General features: G+C 33.3%; 2 protein-coding genes across 2 annotated transcripts; both read left to right on the forward strand.

Annotated features, from left to right (window-relative positions):
• Positions 1–1,589: 1,589 nt before the first annotated feature.
• On the forward strand, positions 1,590–3,649 carry LOC108455248 (probable pectinesterase/pectinesterase inhibitor 21). Its single transcript, XM_017753829.2, has 2 exons — positions 1,590–2,756; positions 2,847–3,649. The coding sequence occupies exons 1-2, from the start codon at positions 1,772–1,774 to the stop codon at positions 3,092–3,094; spliced, it is 1,233 nt and encodes a 410-aa protein (XP_017609318.2). The 5' UTR covers positions 1,590–1,771; the 3' UTR covers positions 3,095–3,649.
• Positions 3,650–16,151: 12,502 nt separating this feature from the next.
• LOC108455247 (pectinesterase-like) lies at positions 16,152–18,207 on the forward strand. Its single transcript, XM_017753827.2, has 2 exons — positions 16,152–17,307; positions 17,398–18,207. Exons 1-2 carry the CDS (start codon positions 16,323–16,325, stop codon positions 18,096–18,098), a joined length of 1,686 nt encoding a protein of 561 aa, XP_017609316.1. The 5' UTR covers positions 16,152–16,322; the 3' UTR covers positions 18,099–18,207.
• The last annotated feature ends 330 nt before the right edge of the window (positions 18,208–18,537 follow it).

The raw sequence follows: 18,537 nt of genomic DNA on the forward strand, positions 1-18,537 counted from the left end.
TAAGGTGATGGGTAGAGATAATATGACTGCAGGCAAAGAATTGGTTGAAATTACGAAAAGGATATTGTAGAGGACTATATAGTCAAAGGAGTAAACAAAGTTAAAAAAATTGAGAAAGAAGAAACTAATGGCCAGTGTTGAACACATTCCGACTTCAAAAACAGGAAGAACACGTTGAAGTTGGGTAAGATTGCGGAATTACAAGTTGGTGGAGATGAGGATGAAGTTTTGAGACATTTGGCAGCAATCAGAGTTAGCTCAGTTCAAAGAAAGTTGAAGTTTTATTTTGTTTTTTCTTTGATGTACCAGTCAATACCCTCAAACTTTCTTCTCTGAACCCTTCCTAATGTTTCCCATGAATCCCCGACGCTAGCATGCAAACTATCTTATGTTTCTCTAAAATAAGATCTTCTCTCGATTTTGGATGCTCTTGGGATTCATTGCCAAAGTCTGACTAATAGATGAAACCATGGTGTTTGAAACTTCTCCCCATCTCAAGGCTCTATACGGTTTCTGCATCTAGGTTTTTTAAACACTAATAATAGTATCTTACATGCTAAGTGTTGAAGGAAACAAAGAATTCTTTTGGATCATTTATTTCGATTTTTCTCATATGTCTTGTTTCTCTTTGTCCAGAGTTCCATTATTTTCATCCCAAGCTTTCACTATGAAAAAAATATATTAAACTGAGGTGAAAGTAATGGAGAGCAAATACATAAAAAAATATAAAATAAATTGAAGATGGAAAGTGACTATCCTATGCACATAAAAATATTAAAATCTTGATAAAAATATTAAATATAAAAATAGAATTTAATAACACTAAATTATTTGAATTAAATATATGTAATATTATTGTATCGCATAATTTTACATGATAATATTATGATTATAACAATAATTATTACAATTGCTACTCATGCACAGGTTTGCTTTCACCATAAAGAACGCATAATAAAAGTTAAATTTTAAACATATTAGATAAAAATAAATAAATATAATGCATTTTATAATATTATTTTAAATAATTTTAAATATTAATATTTTAATTAAAAATAAATTTGAAAAAAAGTTTGCCACAAAGAATGAATATATATACCTTCTTATATTGTATTATATTATTTATGATATGATATGATTTATTACAAATGTTTTAAACAACGTTAGTTACCATTTAATCCACAAAGCTATAATTTATGAGTGTCAAAAAACTCCTAAAATATGAAAGTTAATCTTTTGTGGAATGTGAAAAATTTTAAAAAACTAATATTTAATTTACAATTTAGCATTTAAATTATATTTATAAATTAATTATTTCGATACTTAAAATATTAGTTTATCTAAAACTATTTTACTCAACCAAATATATAAAAAAAAGTATATAAATTAAATCCTAGCCTTAGATTTTTTTTGAAAAATTTCAAAGCACGAGATTTTCAAAGAATAAGAAAAAAAGATTAAAACACCATAATTTTTATAGAGCGATTAATATCCATGAAATTTAAACAAATTCTCACATCCGTAGGGCACTCTCCACCATGAAACATTTTAAACTAAATATGGCCATTTTTAAGGTTTTAATTGATTCATTTTTTAATATAAATACGGAACTTCAATATATATTATTCAAGCTTGTGCTCAAAGGGCCATTAGTGATAAGCAATAAGCAGCCCCACAACTTCAAATAAGGTTTTCTTCTTTCTTGCTTTCTTTTCTTCAGGGGAAAGAAAGAGAGAAGAAGATAATTTTTTTGTAAAAAAGTTGTTTAAAAATGGCGAATAATGCTATTATTGGTATCTGTGCGGTGTTCCTGGTGGCCATGGTGGTAGCCGTGGTGGTGGGTGTTACGCACATAAAAAACAAGAACGATGGTGAAGAGATATCGAGTTCGAACAAAGCTGTGCAAGCCCTATGTCAACCCACAAATTATAAAGAGACGTGCCAGAAAAGCTTGGCATCGTCAAATTCTAGCGACGTTAAGGAGCTGATAAGGACAGGTTTCCAAGCCGGGCTAGTCGAGATAAAGAACGTGTTGGCCCATTCAGTGACGGTCCAAGAGTTGATCAAGGATGAGAACAACAAAGCGGCACTTGGTGTTTGCCAAGAGGTGTTGGACTTAGCCATTGATGACTTTCAAAAGTCATTCGACATGCTAGGGGAATACGACATGAGCAAGATAGGAAAATACCTTTTAGAACTAAAGACCTGGCTAAGCGGTGCATTCACGAGTCAACAGACATGTATAGACTCATTCGCGCAATCAAGCAACGAATCATCGCAGAAGATGCAATCAATCTTGAAGACTAGCATGGAGATTACTAGCAATGCTTTAGCAATGCTTAATGGGTTATCCACCATCGTGAAGGAACTTAACATTCCAAATGTCGGCAACATCGACACCACGGGGGTCAATCGTAAGCTTTTGTCAGCTGAGGACATGCCTGAGTGGATTAGTCAAGCTGACCGGAAACTCCTTCAAGCAAAACCAATGGATTTGAAGCCTAACGTTGTGGTTGCTAAAGATGGTAGCGGGAAATATGATACTATTAACAAGGCATTGGCTGAAGTCCCCGTGAAAAGTCCCGATCGATTTGTTATTCACATTAAGGCTGGTACCTACAAGGAAAAAATCAACGTGACCAAGCAGATGACTAATGTTGTATTCATCGGTGATGGCCCAACTAAGACCATCATCACAAATGACATTAGTGTCGCTAAGAATCCACCGGTTAGAACATACCGCACTGCAACTGTTGGTAAGTAGTATTATATACATAGATAAGTTTTGGTGGTGAGGTGAGGTGGCTAACTAGTATATATGTATGTATGTTTGTGAAATATTTTAGGTGTGGATGGAGCTGGTTTCATGGCTAAAGACATTGGATTCGATAACTCAATGAGGACGAAGGTCATCAAGCGATGGCCTTCAGGGCCACTGCTGATAGGGTCATCATGTTCAACTGCCATTTCACTGGGTACCAAGACACTCTTTACGCTCACAGAGAGAGACAGTTATATAGTAATTGTCTCATCACCGAACAGTGGATTTCATCTTCGGGATCGCGAGCATTTTCGAGCTGTATGCTCATCGTGAGGAAGCCAGGGCCTGGCCAAAATTGCATGGTTACTGCACAAGGAAGGAATGATCTTGGAACAAACTCAGCCATTGTACTTCAAAACTGCACCATCTCGGGTGCCCCTGATTACATCTCAGTGAAGGATACGAACAAGGCGTACTTGGGGCGTCCCTGGAAACAATTCGCTAGGTCTATCATAATGCAATCTCAGATCGACGACATCATTCAACCAGAGGGTTATGCCCCCATGACAGGCACCATAGGAATAGACACTTCTTTCATTGCCGAGTTTGGAAACAGGGGACCCGGTGCCGATACCAGCCGTAGGGTAGCATGGAAAGGTATAAAAAAGATAGATATAAATGAAGCCAACAAATGGACTCCTCGTGTCTATCTTGAATCTGAGACTTGGATCCCGAGTTCCGGCATTCCCTATAGTCCCGACATGGTCCCTGGACTCTAAACAGCTTATTATCGATACCAACGCCATTAGTATGCTTATTATCATATCATTGTTCTAATTATGTCGTTTTTTACTAATTAATTAAACAGTTTTTTTAATCTTTTATCTATCTATGTATATATGTTAAATTCTTTGGTTCCCCAATTGTTGTTTCCATTCACTTGTTAATGATGCTTGCAAAAGCCAAAAATTAAGTTAACGTTTAAATATTATTGAACTTAATTTAATATAATTTTTAAGAATTATTTGGATTGATAATGTTGTTCCTGATGTAGACACCTTACTTTAAATAGATTTAATAAAATTATTATTATCAAACTTAATTACAAGATTTAATAAAAATAGTTTATTAAGTAACAAATACTAATATAATATCAAAAATTATTAAAACAATTATATTACAAAATAATGAACCTTATTTTTATATATATTTTTATATATAGACTTAAGCAAGCATCCCACTAATGGAATCAAAGATTTGATCAAGTGGTCAAGATTTTTGAATTTGAGCAAAACCTAGATGAACATTGTGTTTATAAACATTTAGGGGAAGAAAAGGTGGTCTTCCTCATTTTATATGTCGGGTGAAATTCTACTATTTGAGAATGATGTAGGTATATTGTCATCGTTTAAACTGTGGAGAAGCTAATTTTGTTCTGGGAATTTCAATCTTAAGGGATCGAAAGAACAAAGTGATAGCACTATCGCAAGATTCATACATAGACAAGATATTGGAAAGCTATTGTATAACTGATTCGAAGAAGGGTAATCAACCTTCTAATATCGAGACTTCACCTCTCTTTGGAGGATTGTCCTAAGACATTGGAAGAAAGAGAGAACTTGAGAAAGGTTCATTATGCTTCAATGATAGGAAGACTCAAGTATACTATGTTGTGCATGCAACCAGAGATCTATTTTGCAGTAGGGTTGGTGAGTAGTCATCAGGTGAATCTAAGACTAAGACACTGGCAAATAGTTAAGCATATACTCAAGTATTTACGGAAAAGTAGAGATTTAATGGTGGTCTGAGCATGAAGAAAACTTCACCTATGAGAAGGGTATCACGATAGGAAAGTATGGAAGTCGTGATACCCCTTATAGTGCTGAAATGAAGAGAATCGAGGCTAGCTATGATGACATCGCTATACTGTGTGATGGGTATCGCATTAGTGAGACATCCCAAAACCACCCATTTCAAGACTGTTTGAGGTATCGTGATATTCAAGCCTGGGTTTCTGACCGCCTCAGGACGTACTAATGTCCAGAGTGTGAATACTGTAATAAAATATAGAAAGACAAGGTGATATCCGCAAGTATATCGGTCGAGTGGTAATATAGTTTTACAACAAAATGGGTGAGTACTCTGAAGATTGTACCCAAGGGAGGCGAGTGCTAGATCAATTCTAACCAAAACACTGAAAGATCTAATAAGTACTTTTAATAGTAAGTACTTTTAATTGAGTTACAGTACAAAAAATATAATATAAAGGATTTTTTTGGGGTTTTTGTAGTAATAGTAATAAAAAATATATAATATAAAAATATAAAAGTCTAGAGATTGAAGAGGAAGAATAAATCAAATCTAATTATGGGTGATTAGCTCTCTTCGACGATCCTAATCAACTGTCATCTCGAGTTTCTGGTCAACCAATTAGTCACTACCCTAGCAGGATCTTTCGATCTTCCACTAACATAATAAGTCAGCAAGAACTACTTAACTTCCGACCTCACACTCTAGACTGGCTTGGTTTAAAGATGTTCACAGATGGGCAATACCAATTTTGGGTTAATTCCCTCCTTGATGACTTCTAGGGGTTGTCAAGCCTAGGGTTTGTTTCACACTCTTCTTTTCCCAAATAGTTAATATACTAATTAACCCTACAAAATAGTTAAGAGGTCATTCCTCTACTTGCTAATCCCCCATAAAAAGATTAGTTCCTCATGGCTTTCATAAAAAACATGGAATAGATGGGAGAATTAATCATGGTGAATGAATTGAAGTAAAAGGTTTAAGAAAAACCTTATTTATATAAAAAATAACACGAATCCATAGAAGTTGGTCGTCTTCACAAATCAAAGCTCTTAAAGGAAAACAAAGAACAAATAAACTAAAATCTAAAAACCTAATAAATCAGGAAAACAAAACTAAATCTAAAGAACAAATCTAAACGAATGGAATGGTGTCCATAACAAGTGATAAATGAGTCTATTTATAGCCTTTAGGTGGCTGTCGTCCTTAACCATAGGCTAGCTGACGTTCCCGAGCACTAAAATTTGATTTTGCAGACCAAAATGCCCCTGCTTCGAGTTTTATTTCTGTCACAGAATCGATGTTGTCACACCTAGGACTTGTGTCGCGACACAGTAACCAGCATACTCCTCTGCGCTTATCTTCAAGGGTATGTCACAACATCCTAAGTCTGTTTCGCGGTATCAAAGGCAATCTCTTACTTTGTCCATTTTGTTTTCTATATTGCGACATTGGAGCTTTCGTGTTGTGACATAACGTCTAGTATCGGTCTAAAATGTCTTCTAATGGTCTCTTACACACTCACAAAGTATATTAGCTCTCCCTTAGGCCTCATTTGGCCCCTAAGGTCCATAAAAGACTCAATTTGCATATTTTATTGAATGTAAATAAAATTAAGAAAACTTAACGAAAATGCTTGTATCCAAGCTCTTTAAATGCAAAAACTAGTTTAATTTGGTACACCAAATTACGGCAAATCAGTATCACAATACCACTACCTAACGGATGAAAAAACTAGAAAGGTAATTTTATGTCTAATAACCACCTCCAGACCTATGAACGCGCAGAGTGTGAATACTGCAGCAAAGGCTTAGTATTAGATCAATTTCAACCTAAACATCAAAAGATCTAATTTGTACTTGAAATAAGTTATATTATGCAAATATAAATAAAAGGGATTTTTAAGATTTCTATAATAATAAAAATGTAACAAATAAATAAGTTTCAAGAAATTGAAAAGTGAAATTAATCAAAACTGATTATGGGTGATTAGTTTGCTTCGATAATCTTCATCAACTATCGCTTCGGGTTCCTCGTCAATCAACTAGTCAATATCCTAGCAAGATCTTCTGATACGTTTACTAAAATAACGAGTTAGCAAGGATGTAACACCCCCTACCCGTATCTGTCACCAGAACAGGGTACGAGGTATTACCGGAGTTAAAAATTTATTTATCAGACATTTTATTTCATCTGGAATTCATATTTGGGATCAATCAAAATCAAACAGATTTCCCCTTAAACATACTTATTTTCCTTGTATCAACGTATCAAAGATAATCACATATTTACATGTCATGATAAATATCATTCTCTTACCGTTTCTTCATAAACATAAATCAGTTAATTCATTATATCAATATTTCATGTACCATCAACTCATATTTCCTTATATCACATAATTAGGTTTCACGAACTTATCTGGCTAAATTGCAAAAATACCAAGATTCAAGAGCATTTCGGTAATTTTTTATTTTCCTCGATTTTTCAACTAATCTTGATTTAAATTAATAATTTCATTCCATTTATTAATTTAGACAATAAAATAATTCATTTCACTCAATTTGGTCATTTTTGATATTTTTACAAAATTACCCCTAAAGTTTTACTTTTATTCAATTTAGTCCCCGAGCCTAAAACATGAAAATTAACCACTTTAATGTAACTCATGCTAACTAAACATTCATATATATTTTCCTTCTCCTCCTTTCCATTCCATATCCTTAATGTATATATAATTCCACAATTTTCTCATATGTTCATATCATCTTTGTCCACTTGAGTCATAGTCACTAAATTATTTATATCTTGAGCTAAAGAATTATAAATTAAGAAAATCTTGGTGTTTTTGAAACTAGAATCAAATATCTTTCTACCATAAAAATTTCAGAATTTATAATTTATCCAATAAGTACAGTAAAATCATCAAACTTACCCCTATTCTACTGTTTAATAGCTTTGTCCTTTCCTTACTAAAAGTTAATTATCTTTTAGTACAGAATTTGGATGATGTTTCTGTTTGTTTCTATTAAGAATAGACTCATTATGGATTTAAACATATAAATTTAACCCCTAATTATTTTTATCCAATTTTTTATGATTTCCCAAATTCAAAATAGAGGAACCCGAAATTTTTCTGACCTTGTCTCATAAAATTTACTATATCTCACAATTTACAATTCCATTGCTTACACCATTTCTTCTATGAAAAACTAGTCTCAATAAAATTTAATTTAATATTTTATTCAACCTCTAATTCGATTTCCACAATTTTTGGTAATTTTTCAAAGTTTAACTACTGCTGCTGTCCAAAACTATTTTAGTGCAACATATTGATTACCAAGTTTATAACACCCTTATTTCCATTCTCTACAATATTTCCCATCATTTTCTCTTATTTCCCTTCACTAGTATATCAAGAACATAGAACCTTATATAAGAAAACTCTACCTTAACATCATTTTCAAGCTTTTGATATTACCTTACATGAGAAACTCTACTTAAAATATATTGAAGTCTTAAAGTTCTTACCTTGTCCTATTGATTTCAATCTTTAACTTGATTTTTCTCTCTCCTCCAGCTTCTATTTCTTGAATCCAACTTGATATTCTAACTCCCCTTAATCTCCTTAACAATTTTCTCTTTTGGTAGCTATGGAAATTCTTTTGATTTCAAGGTGAAAATGGTAATTTTTTTGTGGAATGACTAAATTGTAAAGAAAGCAAAACTTTCTTTCTTCTCTTCTCTTCTAACTGAAATGCATGGAAAGATTATAGATGGTGTGTGTGTGTGTGTGTGTGTGTTTTCTTTCCACACACACACATACATATATACTAAATAAAATAATAAAATAATCATAAATATCTTATTAAAATATCAATAAAATAATATTTATCTAATTAATTAATTTAAAATATTATCAACATAATCATTACATTCTAGAATTCTCTCTCTTACTAATTGATCATTTTTCCCTTTATAATCTTTTAAAATTTCATCATTGAGTCATAGCTTAATTTGGGAAAATTACGATTTAGTCTCTCATAATTCTTCACCTATTCAATTTGGTCCTAATTCATCCATTTTCCTTAGTTTTTAGATTATCCCACTCCTAAAATATTTGCACTATTGGTTCTTTAACTTTTTCATATTACATTTTAACCCCTCAAATTTTAAGTATTTACTCTTGGACAACAAAATTTTCTCACTTTTACAATTTAGTCCTTTCTTGAATTAATAATGTAATATATCATAATATACTTCCCAATGTTGACATAATAAAATTTCTCTTTTTCTCACTTTATTTCCTTACTTAACTATATCAAGGATAATATCTTACTTTCTTGCTGTAGTAATTTTCGGGGTATTACAAAGGACTACTTATCTTCCAACCTCACAGTCTAGACTAGCTTGAGGTAAAGGTGTTCACAGATAGGTCAAACCAATTTTAGGTTAATTCTCACCTTGATGACTTCTTAGGGTCGACAAGCCTAATGTTTAGGTTCTTCCTTTCCCAAACAGCTAATCCGTTGAATAGCCCTACAAAACAGTTCATAGATCATACATCCATTAGCTAATCCCCCATAGAAGATTTAGCTCCTCATGGTTTTCATAAACAATAGAGAATTGATATAAAGTATAAACATGCCAATTGAATTGAAAGTATATACTTTAAGAAAAATTATTATTTGTATTATGAATTAAAGTGAATCCACAAGGTTTGATCGTATCCAGAAATCAGATCTCTTAAAATAAAACAAAGAATAATCTAAAAATAAATCTAAAACCTAGAGAAAAACTAAACTGAAATTAAAAGAGAGATCCTAAGCTAAGTAATTGTTGTCCATAACATGAGCCAAATGAGCTTATTTATAGATTTGAGGTGGTTGTCGTCCTTAACCTTAGGTTAGTTGACGTTTTCGAGCTTTAAGTTGGATTTTTCAGACCAAAATACCTCTTGGCTCGTATTAATTCCCATCCAGAGTCTATGTTGTGACACATCCTAACTGTGTCGAGACAAAGAATTCATTATACTTTTCTTTGGGATGTCTTTAGAGGTATGTCGTGACACCCTTAGGCTGTGTCGTGACGTCAAAGGTAGTCTCGAAATTTGTCCAATCTTCTCCCTATATTGCGACATCAAAACCTCCATGTTGCGACATAGTGACCAGTATCGATTTAACACACCTTCTCATGGTCTCTTACACACTTACAAAGTTCGTTAACTTACCCTTAGGCCTCATTCGGCCCCTAAAGTCAATAAAAGACTCAATTTGCACATTTTATTGCATTTAATTAAACTTACTAAAACATAATTGAAACCTAATGATAATATTTATTTTCAAGCTCTTAAAGTGAAAAAATTAGTTTAATTTGCTACACCGAGTTATGACAGATCAAACTCTCCACATTTAAGTCATTGTTTGTCCACAAGCAACACAAACAAAAACAAAAAATAGAAAAGACGATCCTTGCGCCAATATGATACAAGCATTGACTTTGAAGCACATAACTAGGCATTTCCTCTTTATGAATAATTTTGACATGATGAGTAATTGATTTACCACTTTTGGTTTCAAACATCTAAGTTTAGTGCATTACACAATATACAAGCATTAAAGGTCTCACCTGTAGGAATCCATCAACAAATCATACAAGTAATTTGATTATCCTCGCAGAATACAAATAGTAGCTTATGCGATTGTTTAGTATAACGTTCATTTATGCATAAAGATACCTAGCTCACATAGGACTTTTCAGCTTGTAACATTCTGAGGCTTAAGACTGATATGGAATTTAAAAATAGTAAGTATCAAAACGGAAAATAGTTTGGCACATCATATTGATCTTTATTCTTTCCCTTTATCAACCCTTACCCACTCACCGCCTTCTTTCTCCTTCTCTCACCTTCCTTATCTCTCCATATAAGAAATCACAGCATAATATAGTAACTACGACTAGCTTACCAGTTTTCGTGCACTAATGAACGAGTTTTTCTATTCTCATGACTTTGCCATTTTCTTTTTTCAATACGTCTCACTCACAAATGCTTTTGTTTTTCAAGTACTTTTTTCTACTCGTATTGATTTTATTTTTGAATTTTTCTTCTGTTCTACACTTTAGGCTAGCCTATAGTTACTATATCACACTAATCTTTCCTATTTCACTTTATTTTTACGAAATCTGTCATGATGTATCTACTTAACCCTCAATACGTATAGTCATCCGTCTATAGTCATGCAGTTCAGGACCAAAGAAAGAGGGCAAATACAAATTAACATTTTAGGGTGTGTAAATATAGCATGCGAATGTGCAAGTGTACACGTCAAATCAAATAATAAAGTAGTAAGTAAAACCATCTCCACAGGGATCGAATAGGATTAATTCGATTAAGTTATTACTATAAACTATATAAATCAGGTTATGGCAAAACAGAATAACAATTTGTATAGGAATAATCACGTATGCAATTTTAAAATCAAATAACTAACTTAAAATGTTGTAGCAAATGTATGGAGACAAATTTGAGAAGATATACGTTGTTGAATGGGAAGGTTGGGATTAGTAAGATTCATTCTATAACATAATAATGCCATAAAAAAAATCTTAACCAATCTATTATTCAGATTAAATCTAAGATAGTCAACTTCTTTCGAGAGTCAGACTTCAAGCTACCCTACCTAAGGCTTTGCATGTTTACAAGCCTAAAGAATAATACCTAGTACTATTACTTCATTTCTCTATACAGACGCAACTCTATGTCTAGAGTGCTACGAGTATTCTATCGAGTACTCCCTTGTATCATTCGATCACAATCCAACTCATCTAACCTTTTCAGAATTAAATCAAGTTTATGGACATACCATACATTTATCTATGTCTAGAGAAAGCATACATTTTAAAATAGCCCAAATCGAATGAAATAGTAAATCTAATCAGGATAATACCTTGGTCATTAAAGGAACTAAAGATTCATCCAGTAATCCCAACCCAATGAGATAAGCTCATAAGTTGGAAATTAAAATCCAAAATGAAATAATCATTCAATAACATATTTTCACAGTTTAAATTCATAGAAATCAATTAAGATAGTGAAGGAAAAACTTCAAGAAGCTTTTGCCGATCTAGCCCCAACTCTAGTGCTGCAATATCTTGCGAAGCCCAGGATTGAATGCTTCTCTTTCTTCTTTGCGTTGCTACTTTATTCCTTAGTTGCTACCCTCTTTCTTTGCATCTCTAGATCTCCCACGAGAAATTGTGTGAGAGGAAAAACCGCTCTCTTTCCTCTCTTTCTCCTTCTTTTTATAAGGTAAGTCCCCTCTCAGCACAACTCTTTTCTCCTTCTTTTTTAGGTGGATATTTCTAGTACAAGTACAGCTGGCTGATAGTGCCACGAATTAACAGTTGAGTCAATATCTTCCTGAAATTTCCATGGCATATGTACTGGCAATCTATCCAACCTTTTGACATGACAAAACTTCACTCATTCACTTCTTTTCCTCCTTTCTACACTTACGAGTAAAAGTAACATATAGTCACATTGAAAGCAAAATCCAAGCTTCATGATGTAATGTTATAAAAGTACTAATATAATTTCCTAAAATGCAACTAAATTTACTCAAGTATGAACAATTAACCAAGTCTGTAAGCCTGAAATATAACTCTTTTCAAGAGTTATCACACCCCTAAACCTAAGTTATTGTTTGTCCTTAAGCAAAATATACCTAAATGAATTACCACAACAATATAATTACCTTTTGTAATGTCAAACAATGTAAAGCATATTTTATACTTCAGTTCTCAGCAATATTTTGTTTCTAAAAATTTGCTCAAGTTTCATTAGCTTGTTTAGCAAAAGAAGTACAGAAAATGTTGCTCTAAAAATAAAAATTTCTAATTACTCATGCAATTTTGACTATACCAAGTACTTTCTAATGTACTTAGTGTATCTATTATCTAAGCTCAGTTTCCTTTTAATAGATGAATACATATTTCTTTTCTATAATGGTCGAATCTATCAAAAGTCCATGTCGATTCTCACATGTGTTCTATTTGTATTTGTTTATTGAAGGTTAAAATCTAAATCGCTCAGATCACTGTTGACATCAAAGGTTATTCGCATCTCCGTCTTAAGCCGAAACAGTGTATGTGGTGATTCCGAAAATCAGATTTGAATAGCCATTGTTTTCTCCGATTTGGCCGAACCTTATAGGGTGATTAGTGGTTGATTTCTAACAATTGTTTCTTTGTGCTAGGTACAGATCTAAACCAGATTTAATCATATCTGAAGCATAAGAGCTGCAGACTACTGTTAGTGTTTCAGATTTGTGTTATTCAGGTATGGGTCCTAACTTTATATGTTTGGTGATTGTTGAAACGTTGTATGTACTTTATTGGCATTGGTCAAATGTTCTAGGGCCTTAAAGTGTAAATAACCAAGTGTGTAAGTGCTATAAGTGGTTAACCAGATGTATGCCTATTGTAATTGGTTGATTAGCCGAATGCATGTTATTACATGTCTTGTATTGTTAAGCATGTTGACTGTTACTATATAAATGGACTGCATGTAAAAAAAAACATTTCACTGATTGATATTTTTTTACCGAATACATGTTAAGCATGCCACCATGATTGAAATTATTATTGACAAGCATGATATGTTACACTATTTGTATATCATAATGCATTGCATGGGGATTGGGATTGATTGGTGACAGAGGAGTTTCGTGGAATACCAGCAATTTATCTGTAATATTATACTGGCAATTAATCTGCAAACCTAGGGAAAAGTTCGGAGTACTAGCGGTTTTTTTGCAAATTATTGGAAGTCTAATTGAAAAAATTGTTACCAATAGTTTATCCACATTGAGCTACGACTCTTCCTGTTTTGATGTTAGAATGATGAGTTCTGGGAAATCATGGTGTGTAACATATGGATGGGTAGGAAATATATATTGTTTTCATATGAGCATGTCCATGTGTATATACTGTATTTTTATGATGTCTACAATGATCTAAGAAATGTTGTTGGCTATACGCTTTACTGTAGTTTGAATGTCTGCATGTATATACAATGTTTACTATGTTTCAGCCTCGCTTTGAGTTTTTTGTAGCTCACCTCCATAATTTTATCCTTATAGATAATCCTCGAGATTAGGATCGGACATGACATTCGGAGGTTTCGTCTCAATTTTATTTAATAAAGCAATTTAAATTTTGCTTTATTTTGTTATGGTTTCTGGGACTGTAATTTTGTTAATTTTAGGTTGTGGCATGGGTTCTTTGTAAGTTTGAATTTCTGTATGCATTCAATTTCATTAAACTAAACCGACCTAATAAATTTGCTTAACATCACACTAAATAAGGTTTAAAGTAAAACTGATGGTTTCAATTTTTCCAATGCGAAACAAGGAAAGGAGTTATGAAAAGCAAATCGACAAAACAAAAAGCAACTAAGTTTACCCCCAAAATGCCACAAACATATTAAATTTAGAACCTTAATATTAACTCGACTTAAAATCTGATGTTTTTGATAAATATATGACAACTACTCTAAGTTTTCTAAAAATAAAAAAAAATAAACGTTACGAGAATTGAATGATTCTACTAGGCCATTTCGATCGCCAATGTAACCTTCAGGATCTAATCATAATATTTGGTTCGGGTTAGGGAGGATACCGTTGCGGTTGAAAATTTGAAGCAATTGGAAAAATAAATATTACTATTAACAGGAAAGTGTTGTCGGATGTAAGAGAATCTCTTGAATTATGGGGAGGTGATGGAAGAAACTCAAATATTGAAGGTGACATGAAAGGGGTGACGTTGCTTAGTATTGATAACATGGGTGTAAATGAGACAGATGAAGTGGAAGTAAGTAACCGAGGCAAAGAAGGTGAGTGTGCAAGTCCAATTTTAGAGATGGATCAGACACTAGCGTTCAGCCATTCAAATCAGAATCGAGGTTACGTTGAAACAACTGAGGTGATAGGTAAAGATAATATGACTGCAGGCAAGGAATTGGTTGAAATTACAAAGAGGATATTGTAGAGGACTATATAGTCAAAGGAGACAACAAAGTTAAGAAAATTGAGAAAGAAGAAACTAACGGCCTGTGGTGAACACATTCCGACTTCAAAAACAGGAAGAACGCGTTGAAGTTGGGTAAGATTGCGGAATTACAAGTTGGTGGAGATGAGGATGAAGTTTTGGGACATTTGGCAGCAATTAGAGTCAGCTCAGTTCAAAGAATGTTGAAGTTTGATTTTGTTTTTTCTTTGGTGTACCAGTCAGTACCCTCAAACTTTCTTCTCTGAACCTTTCCTAATGTTTCCCATGAATCCCCGGCTCTAGCATGCAAACTATCTTATGTTTCTCTAAAATAAGATCTTCTCTCGATTTGGGATGCTCTTAGGATTCATTGCCAAAGTCTGACAGACAGATGAAACCATGGTCTTTGAAACTTCTCCCCATCTCAAGGCTCTATATGGTTTCTGCATATGGGTTTTTTAAACACTAACAATTGTATCTTACATGCTAAGTCTCGAAGGAAACAAAGAATTCTTTTGGATCATTTATTTCGATTTTTCTCATATGTCTTGTTTCTCTTTGTCCAAAACTCCATTATTTTCATCCCAAACTTCCACTATGATAAAAAAAATATATTAAATTGAGGTGAAAGTAATGGAGAGCAAATACATAAAAAATATTAAATAAATTGAAGATGGAAAGTGACCAGCCGATGCACATAAAAATATTAAAAATTTGATAAGAAATATTAAATATAAAAATAGAATTTAATAATACAAAATTATTTGAATTCAATACATGTAATATTATTGTACTGCATAATTTTACATGATAATCTTATGATTATAATAATTATTATTACAATTGCTACTCATGCACAGGTTTGCTTTCACTATAAAGAACGCATAATAAAAGTTAAATTTTAAACATATTAGATAAAAATAAATAATTAATAATGCATTTTATAATATTATTTTAAATAATTTTAAATAATAATATTTTAATTAAAAATAAATTTGAAAAAAATGAATGCCACAAAGAATGAATATATATACCTTATTATATTATATTATTTATGACATGATATGATTTCTTACAAATGTTTCAAACGACGTTAGTTACCATTTAATCCACAAAGCTGTAATTTAGAAGTGTCAAAAAAATCCTAAATGTGAAAGTTAATCTTTTGTGGAATGTGAAATTTTTCTAAAAACTAATATTTAATTTACAATTTAGCATTTAAATTACATTTATAAATTAATTATTTCGATACTTAAAATATTAGTTTATCTAAAAATATTTTACTCAACCAAATATATAAAAAAAGTATATAAATTACATCCTAGCATTAGCCTTTTTTTTAACAATTTCAATGCCTGGAATTTTAAAAGAATAAGAAAAAGAATATTAAAACACCATAATTTTATAGAGCGATTAATATCCTTGAAATTTAAACAAGCTTTCACATCCGTAGGGCACTCTCCACCATGAAACATTTTAAACTAACTATGGCCATTTTTAGGGCTTTAACTGATTCATTTTTTAATATAAATAGGGAACTTCAATAACATATTATTCAAGCCTGTGCTCAACAGGCCATAAGTGATAAGCAATAAGCAACCCTACAACTTCAAATAAGGTTTTCTTCTTTCTTGCTTTCATTTCTTCAAGGGAAAGAAAGAGAGAAGAAGATACTTTTTTTGAAACAAAAAAGAGTTGTTTAAAAATGGCGAATAATGCTATTATTGGTATTTGTGCGGTGTTCCTGGTGACCTTGGTGGTAGCCGTGGTGGTGGGTGTTACACACATCAAAAACAAGAACGATGGTGAAGAGATATCGAGTTCAAACAAAGCTGTGCAAGCCCTATGTCAACCCACGAATTATAAAGAGACATGCCAGAAAAGCTTGGCGTCGTCAAATTCTAGCGATGTTAAGGAGCTGATAAGGACAGGTTTTCAAGCCGGGCTAGTCGAGATAAAGAATGTGTTGGCCCATTCAGTGACTGTCCAAGAGTTGATCAAGGATGAGAACAACAAAGCGGCACTTGGTGTTTGCCAAGAGGTGTTGGACTTAGCCATTGATGACTTTCAAAAGTCATTCGACATGCTAGGGGAATACGACATGAGCAAGATCGGAAAATACCTTTTGGAACTGAAGACCTGGCTAAGTGGTGCATTCACTAGTCAACAGACATGTATAGACTCATTCGCGCAATCAAGTAACGAATCATCGCAGAAGATGCAATCAATCTTGAAGACTAGCATGGAGATTACTAGCAATGCTTTAGCGATGCTTAATGGGTTATCCACCATCGTGAAAGAACTTAACATTCCAAATGTCGGCAACATCGACAGCACGGGGTTCAATCGTAAGCTTTTGTCGACTGAGGATATGCTTGAGTGGATTAGTCAAGCTGACCGGAAACTCCTTCAAGCAAAACCAATGGATTTGAAGCCTAACGTTGTGGTTGCTAAAGATGGTAGCGGGAAATATGATACTATTAACAAGGCATTGGCTGAAGTCCCTGTGAAAAGTCCCGATCGATTTGTTATTCACATTAAGGCTGGTACCTACAAGGAAAAAATCAACGTGACCAAGCAGATGACTAATGTTGTATTCATCGGTGATGGCCCAACTAAGACCATCATCACAAATGACATTAGTGTCGCTAAGAATCCACCGGTTAGAACATACCGCACTGCAACTGTTGGTAAGTAGTATTATATACATAGATAAGTTTTGGTGGTGAGGTGAGGTGGCTAACTAGTATATATGTATGTATGTTTGTGAAATATTTTAGGTGTGGATGGAGCTGGTTTCATGGCTAAAGACATTGGATTTGATAACTCAGCAGGACCCGAAGGTCATCAAGCAGTGGCCTTCAGGGCCACTGCTGATAGGGTCATCATGTTCAACTGCCATTTCACTGGGTACCAAGACACTCTTTACGCTCACAGAGAGAGACAGTTATATAGTAATTGTCTCATCACCGGAACGGTGGATTTCATCTTCGGGGATGCGGCGAGCATTTTCCAGAACTGTATGCTCATCGTGAGGAAGCCAGGGCCTGGCCAAAATTGCATGGTTACTGCACAAGGAAGGAATGATCTTGGAACAAACTCAGCCATTGTACTTCAAAACTGCACCATCTCGGGTGCCCCTGATTACATCCCAGTGAAGGATACGAACAAGGCGTACTTGGGGCGTCCCTGGAAACAATTCGCTAGGTCTATCATAATGCAATCTCAGATCGACGACATCATTCAACCAGAGGGTTATGCCCCCATGACAGGCACCATAGGAATAGACACTTCTTTCATTGCCGAGTTTGGAAACAGGGGACCCGGTGCCGATACCAGTCGTAGGGTAGCATGGAAAGGTATCAAAAAGATAGATATAAATGAAGCCAACAAATGGACTCCTCGCGTCTATCTCGAATCCGAGACTTGGATTTCGAGTTCCGACGTTCCCTATAGTCCCGACATGGTCCCTGGAGTCTAAACAGCTTATTATTGATACCAACGCCATTTGTATGCTTATTATCATATCACTGTTCTAATTATGTCATTTTTTACTAATTAATTAAATAGTTTTTTTAATCTTTTATCTATCTATGTATATATGTTGAATTCTTTGTTTTCCCGATTGTTGTTTCCATTCACTTATTAATGATGTTTGCAAAACCCAAAAATTAAGTCAACATTTAAATATTATTGAACTTCATTTAAAATATTTTTTAAGGAATATTTGGATTGATAATGTAATGACCCAAAATTCACGGGCATCGGAAAAGTGTAATATCAGGCCCCGTCTTAGTAAACTGAGTTATAAATAATTATTAGAAGTAATTATGAGTTTAATTGAGTGCTTAATTAGGATTTAATTAGGTGAATTTAGTCTAATTAAGAATAATTAGGAAAAGGACTAAATAGAATAAGGT

The sequence above is a fragment of the Gossypium arboreum genome, chromosome 9 (genome assembly GCF_025698485.1).
Source record: "Gossypium arboreum isolate Shixiya-1 chromosome 9, ASM2569848v2, whole genome shotgun sequence".
NCBI classification, from domain to species: Eukaryota; Viridiplantae; Streptophyta; class Magnoliopsida; order Malvales; family Malvaceae; genus Gossypium; species Gossypium arboreum.

Excerpts from the sequence above, each read along its gene's own strand:
- LOC108455248 (XM_017753829.2), top strand. The coding sequence starts at position 1,772 with ATGGCGAATAATGCTATTATTGGTATCTGTGCGGTGTTCCTGGTGGCC. Across the intron at positions 2,757-2,846 it reads ATACCGCACTGCAACTGTTG|GTGTGGATGGAGCTGGTTTC; the intron begins GTAAGTAGTATT and ends GAAATATTTTAG.
- LOC108455247 (XM_017753827.2), top strand. The coding sequence starts at position 16,323 with ATGGCGAATAATGCTATTATTGGTATTTGTGCGGTGTTCCTGGTGACC. Across the intron at positions 17,308-17,397 it reads ATACCGCACTGCAACTGTTG|GTGTGGATGGAGCTGGTTTC; the intron begins GTAAGTAGTATT and ends GAAATATTTTAG.